The 15,642-nt window shown below is 38.4% G+C and overlaps 2 protein-coding genes across 3 annotated transcripts in view; both read right to left on the minus strand.

Moving 5' to 3' along the window:
• Window positions 1-15,642, minus strand: part of Ccser1 (coiled-coil serine rich protein 1) — a 626,740-nt gene that overhangs the window by 336,695 nt on the left and 274,403 nt on the right. The window lies entirely within an intron of this gene.
• LOC119806795 (heterogeneous nuclear ribonucleoprotein U-like protein 1) lies at window positions 9,079-11,675 on the minus strand. The gene is given in 3 exon segments (XM_038318798.1): window positions 9,079-10,273; window positions 10,276-10,973; window positions 10,976-11,675. Coding segments are annotated over 3 exon segments (2,571 nt in total). The 3' UTR covers window positions 9,079-9,100.

Consider the following 15,642-nt stretch of genomic DNA (forward strand, 5'->3'; position numbering starts at 1 on the left):
GGCAGTGTGGCACACATCTTTAAAACCAATATTGGGGAGGCAGAGGCAGGCGGATCTCTGTGAGTTCGAGCCAGTCTTGCCTATATAATGAGTTCCAGGAGAGCCGGAGCTACACAGAGAAACCCAGTCTTGGTTAAACAAAAGAAAAAGACAGCAAACAAAGAATATGTTTCAATACACATGTCATGGTAGTCTGGAAGTCGTAGGTTTATATTTAATGCAATATTAATTTATGCTAATGTATCTGACATCCATATTTCTAAACATGCAGAAAATAGTAAGGAGTAAAGTTGTCTTTCTGTTTCATTGTGGAATTAAACAATTTCACTACAAGAATATGTGAATGAAATGTCTCCTTAAAATGTAGATAGTGACACTCACATCCAAATCCACATAGGTGCACACAAGAAAACATACAAAAGAAGTGTATAATTGCTAACTCTCCTGTAATTAATTTCTAGACATTGACTTAATAATTTTTATTTATTAAATGTGTATATAAATCTCTTTCTATATTCCTACACATATATAGAAAAATAGTTTACATATAAACTTATCTATAAATACATTAAATTAATCTATGCAAATAGTAATTTAGTAATGTTATTTAGGAAATATTAAGAATTCATATACTTCATAATTAGTTGTGACATTTTAATATTAACAAAATGATCAACTGCTATAGTGTTTATAAAAATCAATGAATATGAACATATAAATATGTGAAAATCAGATCTATGTATTAAAAGTCTGAGACAAGTACACTATGCTAAGAGGAAAAAAAGATGAGTAGATAGATAAAATAGACAGAAGATGGATGATAGAAGAATGAAAAATAAATGATTGATAGATGATACATACATACATAAAATAGATGATATAGATAGATAATTGATATATGATAAATGATTTGATAAATGATAGGTAGATAGATAGATAGATAGATAGATAGATATAGATATAGATAGATGATAGATAGATAGACAGACAGACAGACAGACAGATAGATAGATGATAGAGATAGAGAGAGAGATGATGATGATGATGATGATGATAGATAGATAGACAGACAGTCAGACAGACAGACAGACAGACAGATAGATGATAGATAGATAGATAGATAGATAGATAGATAGATAGATGATAGATAGATAGAGATAGCTGATAGATAGATAGATAGATAGATAGATAGATAGATAGATATAGATAGATAGATAGATAGATAGATAGATATAGATAGATAGATAGATAGATAATAGATAGATAGACCAATTAATAAAGATAGGCTAAAAACTGTGAAATTTAAATTAGCTATATATTTTTTCTATTTTTCAAATATTTGATACAGAAAAGAAAAAGAATAGTATGAAGGAAGGTTTTATGTACAAAAAATAGCTGGCACATCTATATATAGTTGTAGTTAATACCTGAAAATTTGTTATGTGCATTACAAAGTGAGAGGCCCCGAAAAGAAAGGGGAAGATAGAAATCATGATTTTAACACTTTCTCTTCAATACTACAGACCAGTAATTGCTGTATAATTTAAACTGACCTCTCTTGACCATAAAATCTGTGGTGTGCCTTATATAGCTTTGCATTCTTCTCTACAACCATATAAAGCCTTTGCACGCATTGATGTTGTGGTGTTAATTGTTTTTATTTTATTTGTTTGTACTAAAGAGAAATATATAGCAATTCTCTTTGTAGGGAAAATAAACTAGATTTCTCTGAGATTATCTATCACAGTTTGCTATTAAGATTAATGTCATTTTTCTTCAAGTAATTTTAGACAATATAAAATCTACCATCACTTAAATATTTTTCTACCTTATAGCTTATATCCTTGCTTAAATTTTGAAGGGATGACAAGAGGATGATAAGGAATGGTAAGGAATAATAACATAAATTCAGCATGTGTATTTTTTCATTTTTGTTCTGATCCATTATGCTTTTATTGCTCCTGGATACAAAAAGACATAATCACTCTGTTTTCAGCAAATAGCAATCAGTGTAAAGAATAAAACTGGTGTGTTCTTTCATGCCTGGATTTTATTTCAATGTACAAAACCACTTTTCCCTATGCTTCATTTAATTCTTCAATTTGCCTTGTTATATGTCAAAATCTGTTTAAAGAATAGGCAGTAAAACCATGTAATAACTATTTAAAGATTTTTTATTGAACAGACAAGATGAATATGAAAGAGAACGTATATCAGTCCTACCCACCTACTTGCTAAGCAAAAGAATCAAAGCATCATTGCTGCATGAACTAGGAAACAATATCCAAAGACTAAAATTAAAAGCAATTTCAGTAAAAAATCCAAATCAGAATAGAACCAATTATTAATTAACAATATTAGCAATGTTTGATACTTTTCAAAGTTATATTTAAATACTGAAAAAATAAAATAATAATATATGCTATAGGACAATAGTCTTTTATCCTGTCATTTGCATTATTTTTAATAAAGCACTGATTTCCACTAGCCATACAGGAAGTATAGGCGGGGCAACAAAAATCCTGGGAAGAGGGAAGTTTCAGTCTGGAATTGTGACACAGCCACAGAGGAAGCAAGATAGCAAGATGTGTCTGCCTTGCCAAAAATGGTACCAAGCCACATGGCTAACACAGATAAGAATAATGGGTTAATGTAAGATGTAAGAAATAATTAATAAGAAGCTTGAGCTAATAGGTCAATTAGTCTATAATTAATGTAGACCTCTGTGTAACTTCTTTGGAACTCAATGACTATGGGAATCAGGCAGAATAGAAATCTCAGTCAAGAGAATGGTGCCCTACATGGGGCTGACCAAGGCCACTTAAAAGCCTGAGAGAGCTTGGGAAGTAATTCTAGATAGAAAAGAAGTGTTAAGTATGGCTTCTTGATAGCAGCACTTTCTCTGGTGGGCTCTGCTTGCTAGAGGTTAGTGCTCTCATTTAAGAGAGGCTCCTTGACTTATCATTAGCTGTAAAACTTTGCAGCTCATTTAAGAGGTCCTGCCATGAAACACTTAAATGGCATTGATGAAAAGCTGGCGACCTGCTTTTTGGTGGTGGCAGGGACCTTGAAATGCCATAGAACTGTGGCAATAAACATGATTCTGGCAAGTACCTCTGCTATGAGGCTAGACTCTCAGAAAAAAAGCTAAGGAATGGGCTGGATCCAGCTGTCAAAGCTATGGCTTTAATCCTAGCCATAATGCTTAGCAAATTAAAGACTCATGTGGTTAGAAAAAGAGAGATATACAGTAAAGATATGTTTAGAGATGAAGAAAGACTCTAATCTATGTGTTTAAAAATATATGTAGGCTTGGGGGGAACAAAGGATAAAGTCTTTAAAAGAAAAAAGAAAAAAGAGAGTAATTAGGTGTTGTGGAACACACCTTTAATCATTATACTTGGGAGGCAGAGGCAAGCAGATCTCTGAGTTCAAGGACAACCTGGACTACAAAGTGAGTGATGCCAGAACAGCCAAAGATACACAGAGAAACCCAGTCTCAAAAAGCCAGAAATTAAAAATAAAATAAATAAAGTTTAAAATAAAGCCATGTAAAGATGAAAAATACAGAGTCTTGATACTGGATGTTATTGTGTTGTCTTTAAATTGTTTAATGACTGAGGAAGGAGGAATAGCTGCTAAAAGACATTTGATTATAAATACTGCTGAATTAATCCAACATAGATATGTTAAAAAATGCCTTGACTTCAAAATTGAAGTCAAAAGGTATGTTACTTTGGAGCAGAGGTTTTGTTTTTGTTTCCACAGGAAATGAAAGATTGTGGATTCATTCCGGGCTAATAAAAATCAGGTTTAACCAAGGAAGACTCCCTGAAGAATCTCCAATAGGAGCAAACGATCCAGATGATTCAACATTTCAGAGGACCTCTGATGGAGTTTCCTCTGAGTTCTGTATCCAAAAGAGTTTCAAGGCTGTTGGCTGAGATGATCAAGTCTCATGGAATTTTCTAGTCAGGACTTAACCATAGTCTTCTTTAGATCCCATTAAGATTATCAACACCCCCAGCCAACAGGAAGTAGCCTGCAAAACTATCCACATATCCCGAAAAAATGGATTATGGATATTTATCTTTGTTTAGAGTGTTAGTAAAAGACGTTATTGATAATGGTCTTGACAAAAAGCTAAACACTAGATACTAGATTCAGAGTTCTTGTCTTAAAAAAAAGGCAGGGGGGGTGTTATGACAATGGTCTCCTATCCTGTCACTTTCATTATTTTTAATAAGACACTGATTGGCCAGTAGCCAGGCAGGAAGTATAGGTGGGACAATGACGATTTTAGGAAGAGGAAGTTTCAGTCTGGAGTTGTGACACAGCCACAGAGGAAGCAAGATAGCAAGATGTGTCGGCCTCGCTGAAATGGTACCAAGCCACATGACTAACACAGATAAGAATAATGGGTTAATACAGGACCTCAAGGGGTGCACCCACCCACCGAGATGGTGGGGCTGAGCTAACGGGAGTTCACCAAGGCCAGCTGGACTGGGACTGAAAAAGCAAGGGATAAAACCGGACTCCCTGAACATGGAGGACAATGAGGGCTGCTGAGAAGTCAAGGACAATGGCACTGGATTTTGATCCTACTACATATACTGGCTTTGGGGGGCCTACCCTGTTTGGATGCTCACCTTCCTAGACCTGGATGGAGCAGGGAGGACCTTGGACTTCCCACAGAGCAGGGAACCCTTACTGCTCTTCAGACAAGAGAGGGAGGGGGAGTGGAAGGGGGAAGGGTGAGGTAAATGGGAGTTGGGGAGGAGGTGGAAATTTTTAATAAAAAATGTAAGAATTAATTAATAAGAAGCCTAAGCTAATAGGCCAATCAGTTTATAAATAATGTAGACCTCTGTGTGATTTCTTTGGGACTTAATTACTGTGGGAACCGGGCAAAACAGAAACCTCAGTCAACAAACACATGCAATTAGCTACATGTAAATACTTACATGAATTTGAAAATATAAATTGAAATGCCAACCAAGAACAGCAGTATTTAGTAAAGCTTCAACAAATAAGAAAACGCAAGCATTTTGTCAGTGTTCACAGAATGAATTCATTCCACCTTGACTAAAGGTCACACAGTTCAGACCTATTCTTGTTCCTTCAGGGTTATGTGACAAGATGCTTGACCTAAGGTGTGGTTACAGGATGTTCTTCCTAGACAAAAGGATATTTTGGTCTAGGGTGTGTTTACTTGATGTTTAGAGATGTGTGGAAGAAATCCTTTGTTCGTTCTTTGTATCATAACAAGGAAGTCTTTTGCCTACACCCCCCCACCCTTTTGGACTGGGGTGTATAGGAACTTTGAATAATAAACTTGAGGCAGATCACATTACTCACTAGATATCCTCTCGATTCTCTCTGTTGTTTCTTATCTATTTCTTTCCTCAGCCCACACTCCCCTCCTCTGGAACATACATACCCATCCTGCTAGACCCTATAGCATTTTTTGAACATACATACCCATCCTGCTAGACCCTACAGCATTTTCCATTTTTCTCACTAGAATTGTGTTTATTGCAGAGATAAAAAATTTTTAGCTCCCAATTTTCTCTAATTGTGAGGACATTGATGTACAAGGGCATGGCTTATTGAGACTGATGTTCCTCTTTAGGATTTTACAGACAGATAAACAAGGACTGACATAAAAGACTAGAATGCTTGGTCCTTTGCTTATTGTGTCCTCACCCCCACTCAAAATGCACTTGCTGACTTGCTAGGTCTCAGCAACACACAAACATTAGAAGCAAAATAAAATATTTCTTGTTCCAAAGGAGACACAAAGGCGGAATTGCATGAACTCAAAATGCTGGAGAATAAGAACAGGGTTACTTTTATCCCAGGAGGCAGAGAATTAAGAGGCATTAATGGGGTATTTTAAATAAACAGATTTTGAAATTTTAACACTTATAACACTTGTACAACTCCTCATCACCAGTTTAGAAGTGCTCAGAAACACAAAGAAATTTGTGAGGATAGATCACAAAAAAAGCATTGTGGAATGCATCTCATATTGTCCCTATATTTTCTATATCTATAAAAAAAATCTATACACACATTTGCCTCTCTATCACTGTATCTCTAACTCTTACATTTTCTCTCACACTATTACATATGTATCTACATATTATGCATTAAAACATACATACAAACACATAGATACACTTATATTAAAATATACACATATAAACTATCAGAAGATTTATCATCAATTTTACTCATTATCTTAAAGTATTTTCTGAGAAAATGCTCAAAGCAAGCCTAAAAAATTATATCCAAAGGAAATTTTAATATAGAAATTGTAACTGAAATAGAAAAATAAGAAACTCAAACATAGGGGCTGGAGGGGTGGCTCAGAAGTTACATACTCATACTCCTCTTGCAGCAGACCAGAGCTCAACTCCAGCACCAAGTTAGGCTACATTGAGCTCCTGGGCATTGACTCCCATGGGGGCCAAACACACATGCACATAAGCCATATAGTATAGAAATACAAATTCCTTAATAATAATAATAATAAATAAATCTTTTTTAACAGTTCAAACAATAACACATACAAGAAGAACAGTTAAATTTAGGCACAGCTTATTACAAACTGAAGGGCTGCCTGCACAACATCAGGAGACATCTCAGGCTATCTGTACCAACATTAAACTCTAACGCAGGCAAATGGCATGGAATCGGGGCCAATGCTGAAAAGAATCCTCACATTGACTACAATCATCAGAGACCAGAAGTGATTTCAGGAATGTATCAGATTACTATAGGTCTCCTTGAAAGTGAATTGAAATATGATTACAATAATCATTAAGGTCTGATTTGAAGACTAGAAAGTTTTGCACAGAAAAAATAGGGCAATTACTGTTTATTTTTAACAAATATTAAATTGAGAGTTGACATATTTTTTAAAAATATCCACTCATACATAGAAAAACAAACTCAACTTCATGGATATCATGAAGATTTTTCTTTTACACTAGAATCTACCAAATAAGCAGCCATTTTAATAAGAGCTTTGATGTTCTTAATACAACTTCATACCAAACGGGCATTCAAATAATCATAGGCTCTGCAATATTTGATCAGAAATAAAACTAAGTGTGTTAAACTTTATGCTTAAAACATCAGTGCATGTAAATAATTGATGATTATGACTTAAAAGGATCAATAAAGATTAACCATGAAAAGCGATACAAAAGTTCGGTTTTTCCTTTGGCTGTTTTTTTTTTTTTTCCTAAAAATACTCATAGTTCAACATAAAATCATAGCTTTTTTAAATGTTTAAATTATATTCTTTTTACTACTCAATAATAAAAACTGATAACAATTATTTCATGTATTTTATAACAAAATATTTCAAATAATTTCAACAGAATATTTGTCAAAATATAAATACATAGATATGTGTATAAATATGTGTATAAAGTTTTTACTACCTAGTAAACAGATATTAAGAAGTTAAAATTTTAATATTCAGTGTTTAAAATGTCATATTTGCTTTATAAGTTATATGTTGTTAGGCACTGTTTTAGTACAAGTGATAGTCCTATGCTTGACATTATTCAAATAAACCTGTAAAATCACTTAAGATAAAAAAATTTGGCCCAACTTTCATTAATTTCTAGCAGAATTCTGATAGTCAGTTGAAATGCAATGCATTTACTCCTGTAAAGGTATTACGGAACTTTTAAAAATTAAATTTGAATAAACTATTTTTGTTGGACCATATGGCTACAATCAAAATAGGAGGCTACATCTCAAACTTAAGGCCAAAAAGAGATTAAAAAAGCCACAATCTTAGTTACATTTCATCAATCTCATCAGCCACTGTAATAAGATTTTTGACCTAACATACTTGGAAAACAGTCTAATATATTCCATACCTTCCAGTCATAATGCCATACTATGTTTGTGCTGACTTTCCTACTGTGGACATGAAGAATATTATTTCAGTGATGTCCTAGAATGGATTAACTTTTGTCTAAAGAACAAGAATCATTGTTATCAATAGTCAAAGAAAAAGGATAGAATGAAAAGCAATTATTCTTAAGTCAAAGGACATAATTTAATGCTAAATGCAATCATTTGAATACGACAATTTTTGTGACCCATGGATTAAGTTTAATTTCATAAGAACATATGTTAATAGCACTAATTACCAGATCCTAAGATTTTTCCTATCATTTTAAAGAATCTAAATTTATATGTACAATACCTATTCTCTACACCAGCATTCTATTATCATGCAAGCTTCCTTATGAAATTACTACAAATAACAAATATACTTAATATCAAGAGTAAATTTATATGTAAGTAATTTATATTGAATGCTAGACATACCATACATTTTTTTGAAAGGTTTCAAGTTCAATAGTCACACTCTCCAAATACAAAAGCAGTCACAATCCAACAAAACAGACACCGTGTGCAAAGTTATGGGGAACTGAGACATCATACAAAAAGTTAGGTAAAGGTGATTTTGTTGTTTGTTTCGAGGGCGTGGCTCTTCCTCGGTTACCTGAACTCAGCAAAGAAATAGTTATTTGATGGAGTATCAATGGCTGACCCACAGTAAAAACAGACAAATTCTAAAAATTAAAAAAAGCATAATTACCAAAAAATATGTCACTGCTTCCTCCCTCTACATTTTGCTTCTTAAACTTTTTTTTATTAAAGTTTTTGAATTTTTTTTTTTTTAAATCCTGAAAAGTAGACAGTAAAACAGCTCCTGGAAGAATTTACAACCAACTGCATGAGTCTGGGAAGCCAAGGGGCTAAAGCAGGGTGGGGAGGGGCAGATGGGCAGGGTCTCCCCCAGTCACTGCGGCCTCGCTGAGTAATCACAGGAGAGGAGGCTTCTGTAGTCAAAAAGGCAGGGAGAGGAGAAGGTAGAGGAACAAAGATAAAATAAAAGATCACTGTTCCTGTTTGAAGGGAGAAGCCCTCTGGAAGAAGTGGGCTAGTGGGAGGCAAGCCCTGGGATAACTCTGTCCCCAGCACCACAGGACTCAGAGGGGTGGAGGGGCCAAGGTAGGCGCTAGTAGAAGCAGCTGGCATGGGCCTCTGGAGGCTCCAGCACCTGCTACTGTGTGCTTGTGCCCCCCTGTGTGCTGCCCGAGTATCCTCCATAGTCATAGTTTCCGTAGTACAGCGGCCACTGGCTCTGGTTCTGATAGTACTGGCTCCACTGCTGGGCATACTGCTGATACTGGTTATAGCTGGGCTGAGGGTAGGTCTGGGCAGTGGGGGGTGGTGGTGGGGTTTAGGGGGCAGGATTGTAGGGGCCATAGCTCCCATAGTTGTAGGAAGGTGGTGGCGGAGGCGGAGGCGGTGGGGCTGTGTAGCCCTGGGTGTAGCCTCCTTGGTTGTAGGGTGGCTTGCTGTAACTAGGCTGTGGAGGGCTGTAGCTGCTCACTGTGGGGGTGCTGGTATTGGCACTAGAGCCAGGGATGTTGCTGTTTTTGTTGTAGCTGCTGGCCCCTGGGGTGTTCCTAGCAGGGCTGTAGCTGGGTGGTGGTGGCGGCTGCTGTGGTGGTGGTTGTGGTGGTGGCGGCTGCTGTGGTGGTGGCTGTTGCTGGGGAGCCCGGTTATAGCTGCCTCGGTTGTTGTTGTTGTTGTTATCCAGGTTATTACCCCAGCGGTTTTGGTTGTAGCCACCGCCTCCGCTGCGGTTGAAACCTCCTGGGTAGTTGCCTCCTCCACCACCACCTCCACCACCACCTCCTCCCCGGTTCTGAAAGCCTCCTCGGTTGCCTCCAGGGGGACCTCGGTTGTCATAACGCTGGAAGCCTCCGCCACCCCCACGGCCTCGGAAGCCACCGCCTCTGTTGTCAAAGCGCTTTTCTGGGGGTGGGCTGGCCTTGCGCCCTTCCTCATTGTACTGCCTCACCAGCTTGTCTGCTTCCTCTCGCTGGAGCTCGATAAATAGAACCTCATCCAGAAAGTCCCCAACATCAGGCAAAGTGAAGTTGGCTTTCATTTCTAAGACCGCATGATCTGGGACATCTTTCCCTTCTTCGTCAGTTCTCTTTATTGTGCGGTCTTTTAGGTCCTCATCAGTTGGACAGATTACAATAGCTTTCCGCTGGAAGCCTTCAAATGGTCTCATTTTCCGTCTCTGGGCTGACCCATAAACGTTTGTCTGATCTAGGATGTAGTTGCGTTTCTTTCGGGCAGCAATCTGAATGAGACGGTTGAGGCACTGAGTGGCCTGCTGGATCAGGACATCCCAGCGGCCAGCATAGTTTCACTGCCCACCCGTAGGCCCATCACCCGCATCTTATCCATGATGGCATTGGTACCCAGAATGTTGTACTTCTTAGAAGGGTTGGAGGCTGCATGTTTGATGGCCCATGTTGTCTTACTGGCAGCAGGCAGGCCGACCATCATCAGAATCTCACACTCTGCTTTGCTCTTTGGTCCAATGTTGCCCCGGATCCGCTCACTGAGGGGAAGGTGCTGGATGAAAGTGAACCCCGGGAGAATGGAGCAGTATGGCTCTGCCCTCTGCCCAAAGTTAAACTCCACAGCACAGTTCTTCACCAGGACATGAGGGTAGAGGGCCTGACCCCCTAAGGCTTCTTTCTGGATTCGGAAGGCAATGCCCATCTACTTGCCATTCTTAGTAAAAGAAAGCTCCACGTCATTTCCACATTCAAAGTCTGCAAAGCAGCCAATCACATCGTTCTCTGCAAATTTGTCTCCGTAGTTTTCAAAGCGGCTATTGGTAGACTTCTTCCCTGTGCCTCCAAAACCATAGGAAAAAGGCTCTTCACCTAGCTGAGTGCTGCAAGAGTCCAAGGACCAGCCAATACGGACAACGTGGGGGTCGGGCTCTGTAGATGGAAGGTGCTTCACGGAGATCTCCTCATTGATCTTCATTTCAAAACACACACGCCCCCTTCTGACCCCATAGCTGGCCCGGGCTCCTGACCACAGGTATGCAAAGCCCTCAGGGGATAGCCACTGCTCCGGTCTCGGGCCACTTTGAAGTGCAGGTCGCAGTTATATGTGTCAATGGCAACAAGGGTGTCATCAAAGTAGTCTTCATCCTCTTCAGCAGGGGGCTGAGGAGAATGGCCCCTTCGGTCCTCCCAGTGCTCCAAGTACCCACGGCCCCGATTCTCTTCAAAAGGCCTCTTTCGACTCTGGAACTGTTGTCTGTCTTGTTTGAGCTGTGAGGTGTCAGGAGGGAGGAAGCCGGGTGGTGCTTCCTGCTTCATTTCTGTCTTCAGTTCTGGGCGATAGGCCTGCTGCTGCGGCTCCATGTCTAATGGTCTTCTGTCATAGACTGACTCGTTTTCCTGCTTGATGATGGGCGTCTCGTAGAATTGGTTCTGCCTGGTAATATTGTCCATTACATAATGTCCGTCCGGCCCCGAGTAGCCGCCAGGCTCCGGGTGCGGCTGCAGCCCGGGCAGTGGTGGCTGCGCTGTCCCCTCCAGCTCGGAGCTCCCCTCGGTCTCGACCTCCTCGTTGTTGTGCTCTGGTAAGCCCGGTTCGTCGTCAGCCTCGATCTTCCGCTCTTCTTCGGGCTCCTCGGCCTCCAACGCCGCCAGCAGCCGCTCTGCAAGCTGGGCCTTGAGGCCTCGAGTGTCCAGACCGCGGCGCTGCAGCTCCTCGCGAAGTTCGTTCACCTTCAGATGGCGCACATCCATGGCCCGGGCCCGGCCTCCCAGGGCTCTGTCCCCCCTAAACCTTGTCTGTCAGGAGGCGAAGGGGGAAAGGGGGGGCCACTCCAATGGAGGCGGCGGCTCAAAATGGCCGTGGTCGCCTCCTCCCCCTGGCCCGTACCCGTAGGATGTCCATACCATAGATTTTTGATATTTAAATTACTCTGTATTAATTTTGAGGAGAAAAAATATTCTGCCACTAAAACATAGAAATTAAAGCACCCAGAGCTACAGAGTAAACTTTCTTCTTCTAGAAACTAACACAGAATGAAATAAATTAAATATTGAAGACCGTAGTAGTTAGAATGTGACACTGAAAGTCTCACCAGGAATAGTACTATTAGGAGGTGTGACTTTGTCAGAGTGGGCAAGACCTTGTTGGGGGAAATGTGCCACTGTGGGGGCAGGATTTGAAGTTTCCTATGCTCAGGATACCACCCAGTGTCTCAGTTGACTTTCTGCTGCCTGCAAGATGTAGGACTCTAAGCTATTTTGCCAACAACATATCTGCCTGCATGCTGCCATATCACACCATGATGATAATGGAATGAACCTCTGAACTGTAAGTGAGCCATCCCTATGAAATGTTTTTCTTTATAAGAGTCATTGTAAAGATGAATTTACCTCTTTGTCCTTGTCTGGCATCCATAGTCCATGAGGGCACTGTTTCAGTATAATACTTCAGTTTTTTGTTTTGTTTTGTTTTGTTTTTTGTTTTTGTTTTTTGGGTTTTTTGGTTTTGTTGTTTGGGTTTTTATGTTTATTTGTTTGTTTTGTCTGTTTGTTTTTGGGGGGGCAATTGTGGTGTCCCTCCAGTTCCTGCTCTACTTGGTGCTGTGTAAGTTTCTGTGATGCCCTCACAATTCCATCCTTCATACATGCAAAACCAGTACTTGGGCAATGCCAAGCTGTGTTGCCAGCTCAAAATATCATTAGGACATTTGTCGCAGCTGTGGTGGCCTCTGTTTGCCTTTAGGGCAAACATATGAAGACACTAAGCACCCCTTGGCCAGCATGGTGCCCTGAAAGCTCTATGCTTCCAACATTGTTATACCCTGAGCTTTTTGCCATCAAGGTATTGCCTTTCGAGTTTTATTTAAAGGCACCAGTATCTTTATAGTTGAACCATTCTCCTTTTCTTGTCAAATTGTATATTTTTCATCCCTGTTCTACTTGTTGTTTCCTTACAGAAATATAGGGTGGAAAACAGGTATCATGCCACAGCCTGCATTTTATTCTTTATCCTGTTTTAAATTTCCTCCACCAAACATCAGAGGTCATAATTTTTTGTTAAACCTGATTCACAATTTCAGGACACCATGAGAATCTAAGTGAATTTGTTTTTCTGGAATGTAGAATAAATGACTGTTATGAGCATTTTCTTCCCTTATAAACCTTATTATCAAGGCCTTTACTGCACACACACACACACACACACACACACACACACACACCTATCAGTATTATGATCTATTATATTCCCATCAGAATAATAATCCATGAAGCCTTCATTAGAGCATCCAAGGGCTTTGGTGGTCTCCAACTTCCGATGTTTCTACATTTCTCACCCAAGTTCTAAAAGTCTAACAATCAGACTTTGGATTTATTATAGTAATGACTCCACTCCTGGTACCAATTTTGAATACTAGTTACATTTTTTATTATGCTAGGAAAGGCATGAGGTAGTTGACCACATCTGAATGGATCAGAGAAGTAGAGCAGAAAGACAAATGTGCTGCCCACATGACTCTCTACTTTATTTCCCCATGTCACATTATGGTGACACTCACATTGGATCCTCACTTAATTCTATTTAGAAATATCTCAGAGGTGTGTCAAGAGATTGCCCCCTGAATGATTTCTAAATTTACAAATGCTGAAATGATGGGAAATTTATATATTTTGTTTTTTGAGATAGGATTTCTTTGTAGCTTTGGGGCCTGTCCTGGAACTAGCTCTTGTAGACCAGGCTGGTCTCCTAGCCTTGAACTCATAGAGAACCACGTATCTGCCTGCCTCTGCTTCACAGTGTTGGAATTAAAGACATGTATCATCACTGCCCGGCAATTTTTACAATTTTTATATTGTTCCATGGAAGTCAGGATGAGTAAACTAAAATTTATACTGTTTCTTTAGTCTATGCATTTGATGAAATTCTTCAGTTCTTCTTTAATTTTAACACCTCAGGGAAAATACTCATTGAGTGAATCATGGCGATTAACTGAAGTGTGTTTAACTAAAATGACAGGAGCACACGTTAAAAAATAGAAGTTTTCTGAGCAAAATTTATCTTTCTGTTTTGTTCCTGTGGAAGTTTAAAAAAAAAAACAAATATTGATCACACTTCAGCTTACAAGGACAAATCAATTCTAATACAATAAAAACTATCTAACTTTTATAAATATGAGTTTATATAGTGATAAACTATGTGCTTTCAATTCCATTTGAGTATTCAGGTCAACATTCTACACTGAATGCACCTTATTAAGTTCTAAGTCATAAGCACAATATTTCTGCGTGAAGTAATTTCAGGTACGAAATTTTCTATTTTCTTCTTTATAACAAATGTCACAGATCATTTTCTGAAAATAACACGGTGACTCTTTTGATGCCTCACATGCTCTCCATTAGTAATTCTATGACTGCTGCAGAAACCGAGACAATTCTATTAAGTTTCTTTAACTGCTGTGACTTCAAGTGGTGTCCATTATTCTATTAGAGAAATTTTTTGAATTTCTCTGCCCCAATGTTATTTAATCATGATTGAGTAATACTGATAACATTTTATCATAAGGGGTCCAACTTTTACTTTTAGAGGTTTCAATATATTTCTAAATTTCAATCTGATAATCATATAAACCATTTTGCAAAAGATATTATTTAAAATAATGACTGTACCAAGGAAAATAAGATTGTGAATTGTTGTCAATTAATTTTATTTAAAATTTCTTTTAGTTGTGTATTGGCAGTTAAAACCAATGTTGTTGAGCTCCTCTTTCTCCTCACCATTATTCTATTCCACTGTTGGAAGGGCTGGGTAATTATAGAAATATTTCTTTATAGCCTATACACCAAACTGTAAAAATCAGTGTCTTTTAGTTAGTGACCGGAATCTTCAATATTTGTATTGACAGATGGACAATTCTGCATTATATACCATTATAACTGCAATTAAAAGTAAATAATAATTTATTTTGAACTAAACTATTTATTTGGGCACCTATAATTGGTAAATCATTGTACTAATACAAAGGCAAAAAAATGGTGGGCATTCTTTACCTTAAACATAACAAAAAACATTACATTTGGAACATATATATTCATGTACTTCCACAAATGTAGATACGTGTATATATGTACAGATACATATGCACCTATGCATATGTGTATGTGTATATACATAACCATTTCTCAGTTATCCATAAGGATGACAGTAAGTAGATATCAATGCTAAAAAGTTGTAACATTCCGTCATATGTCTAGATGTGTATTTCTAAGGTATAAATACAGCAGATTCTTCTTTTTTCTTTACTTTCTACAACAATCTTTTCTCATTTTACATACTAATTGAAGTTCCCTTTTCCTTCCCTTCTCCCACTCCCCCTCCCATTTGAACTACCCCCAAACCCATCTACTCCTCAGAGAGTGTAAGGAAAAGCAGCAAATTTAAAGAAAACCGAGCTAGCAATTAACCTGCATGCTCACTTGTGACAAAATTCATAGCAATGGTAAGTGTTCATGTTTCAATAGTTATCACCGTTGACATGGTTATGGGATGTGAAATATTTACCAGATGGGAGCAAGAGACTCAAAAACCCTAGGTGACAATCTCAACATAAATTATAATTATATGAAGTTAAAGGGATAGTTTCACACAAAATTTAACATGGTCATTTATGCAAACAGTTGCCTCACAACAATTGGCCCAGTTTCTGGTAGCAGAGATGCTGAA

The sequence above is a fragment of the Arvicola amphibius genome, chromosome 2, assembly GCF_903992535.2.
Source record: "Arvicola amphibius chromosome 2, mArvAmp1.2, whole genome shotgun sequence".
NCBI lineage: Eukaryota > Metazoa > Chordata > Mammalia > Rodentia > Cricetidae > Arvicola > Arvicola amphibius.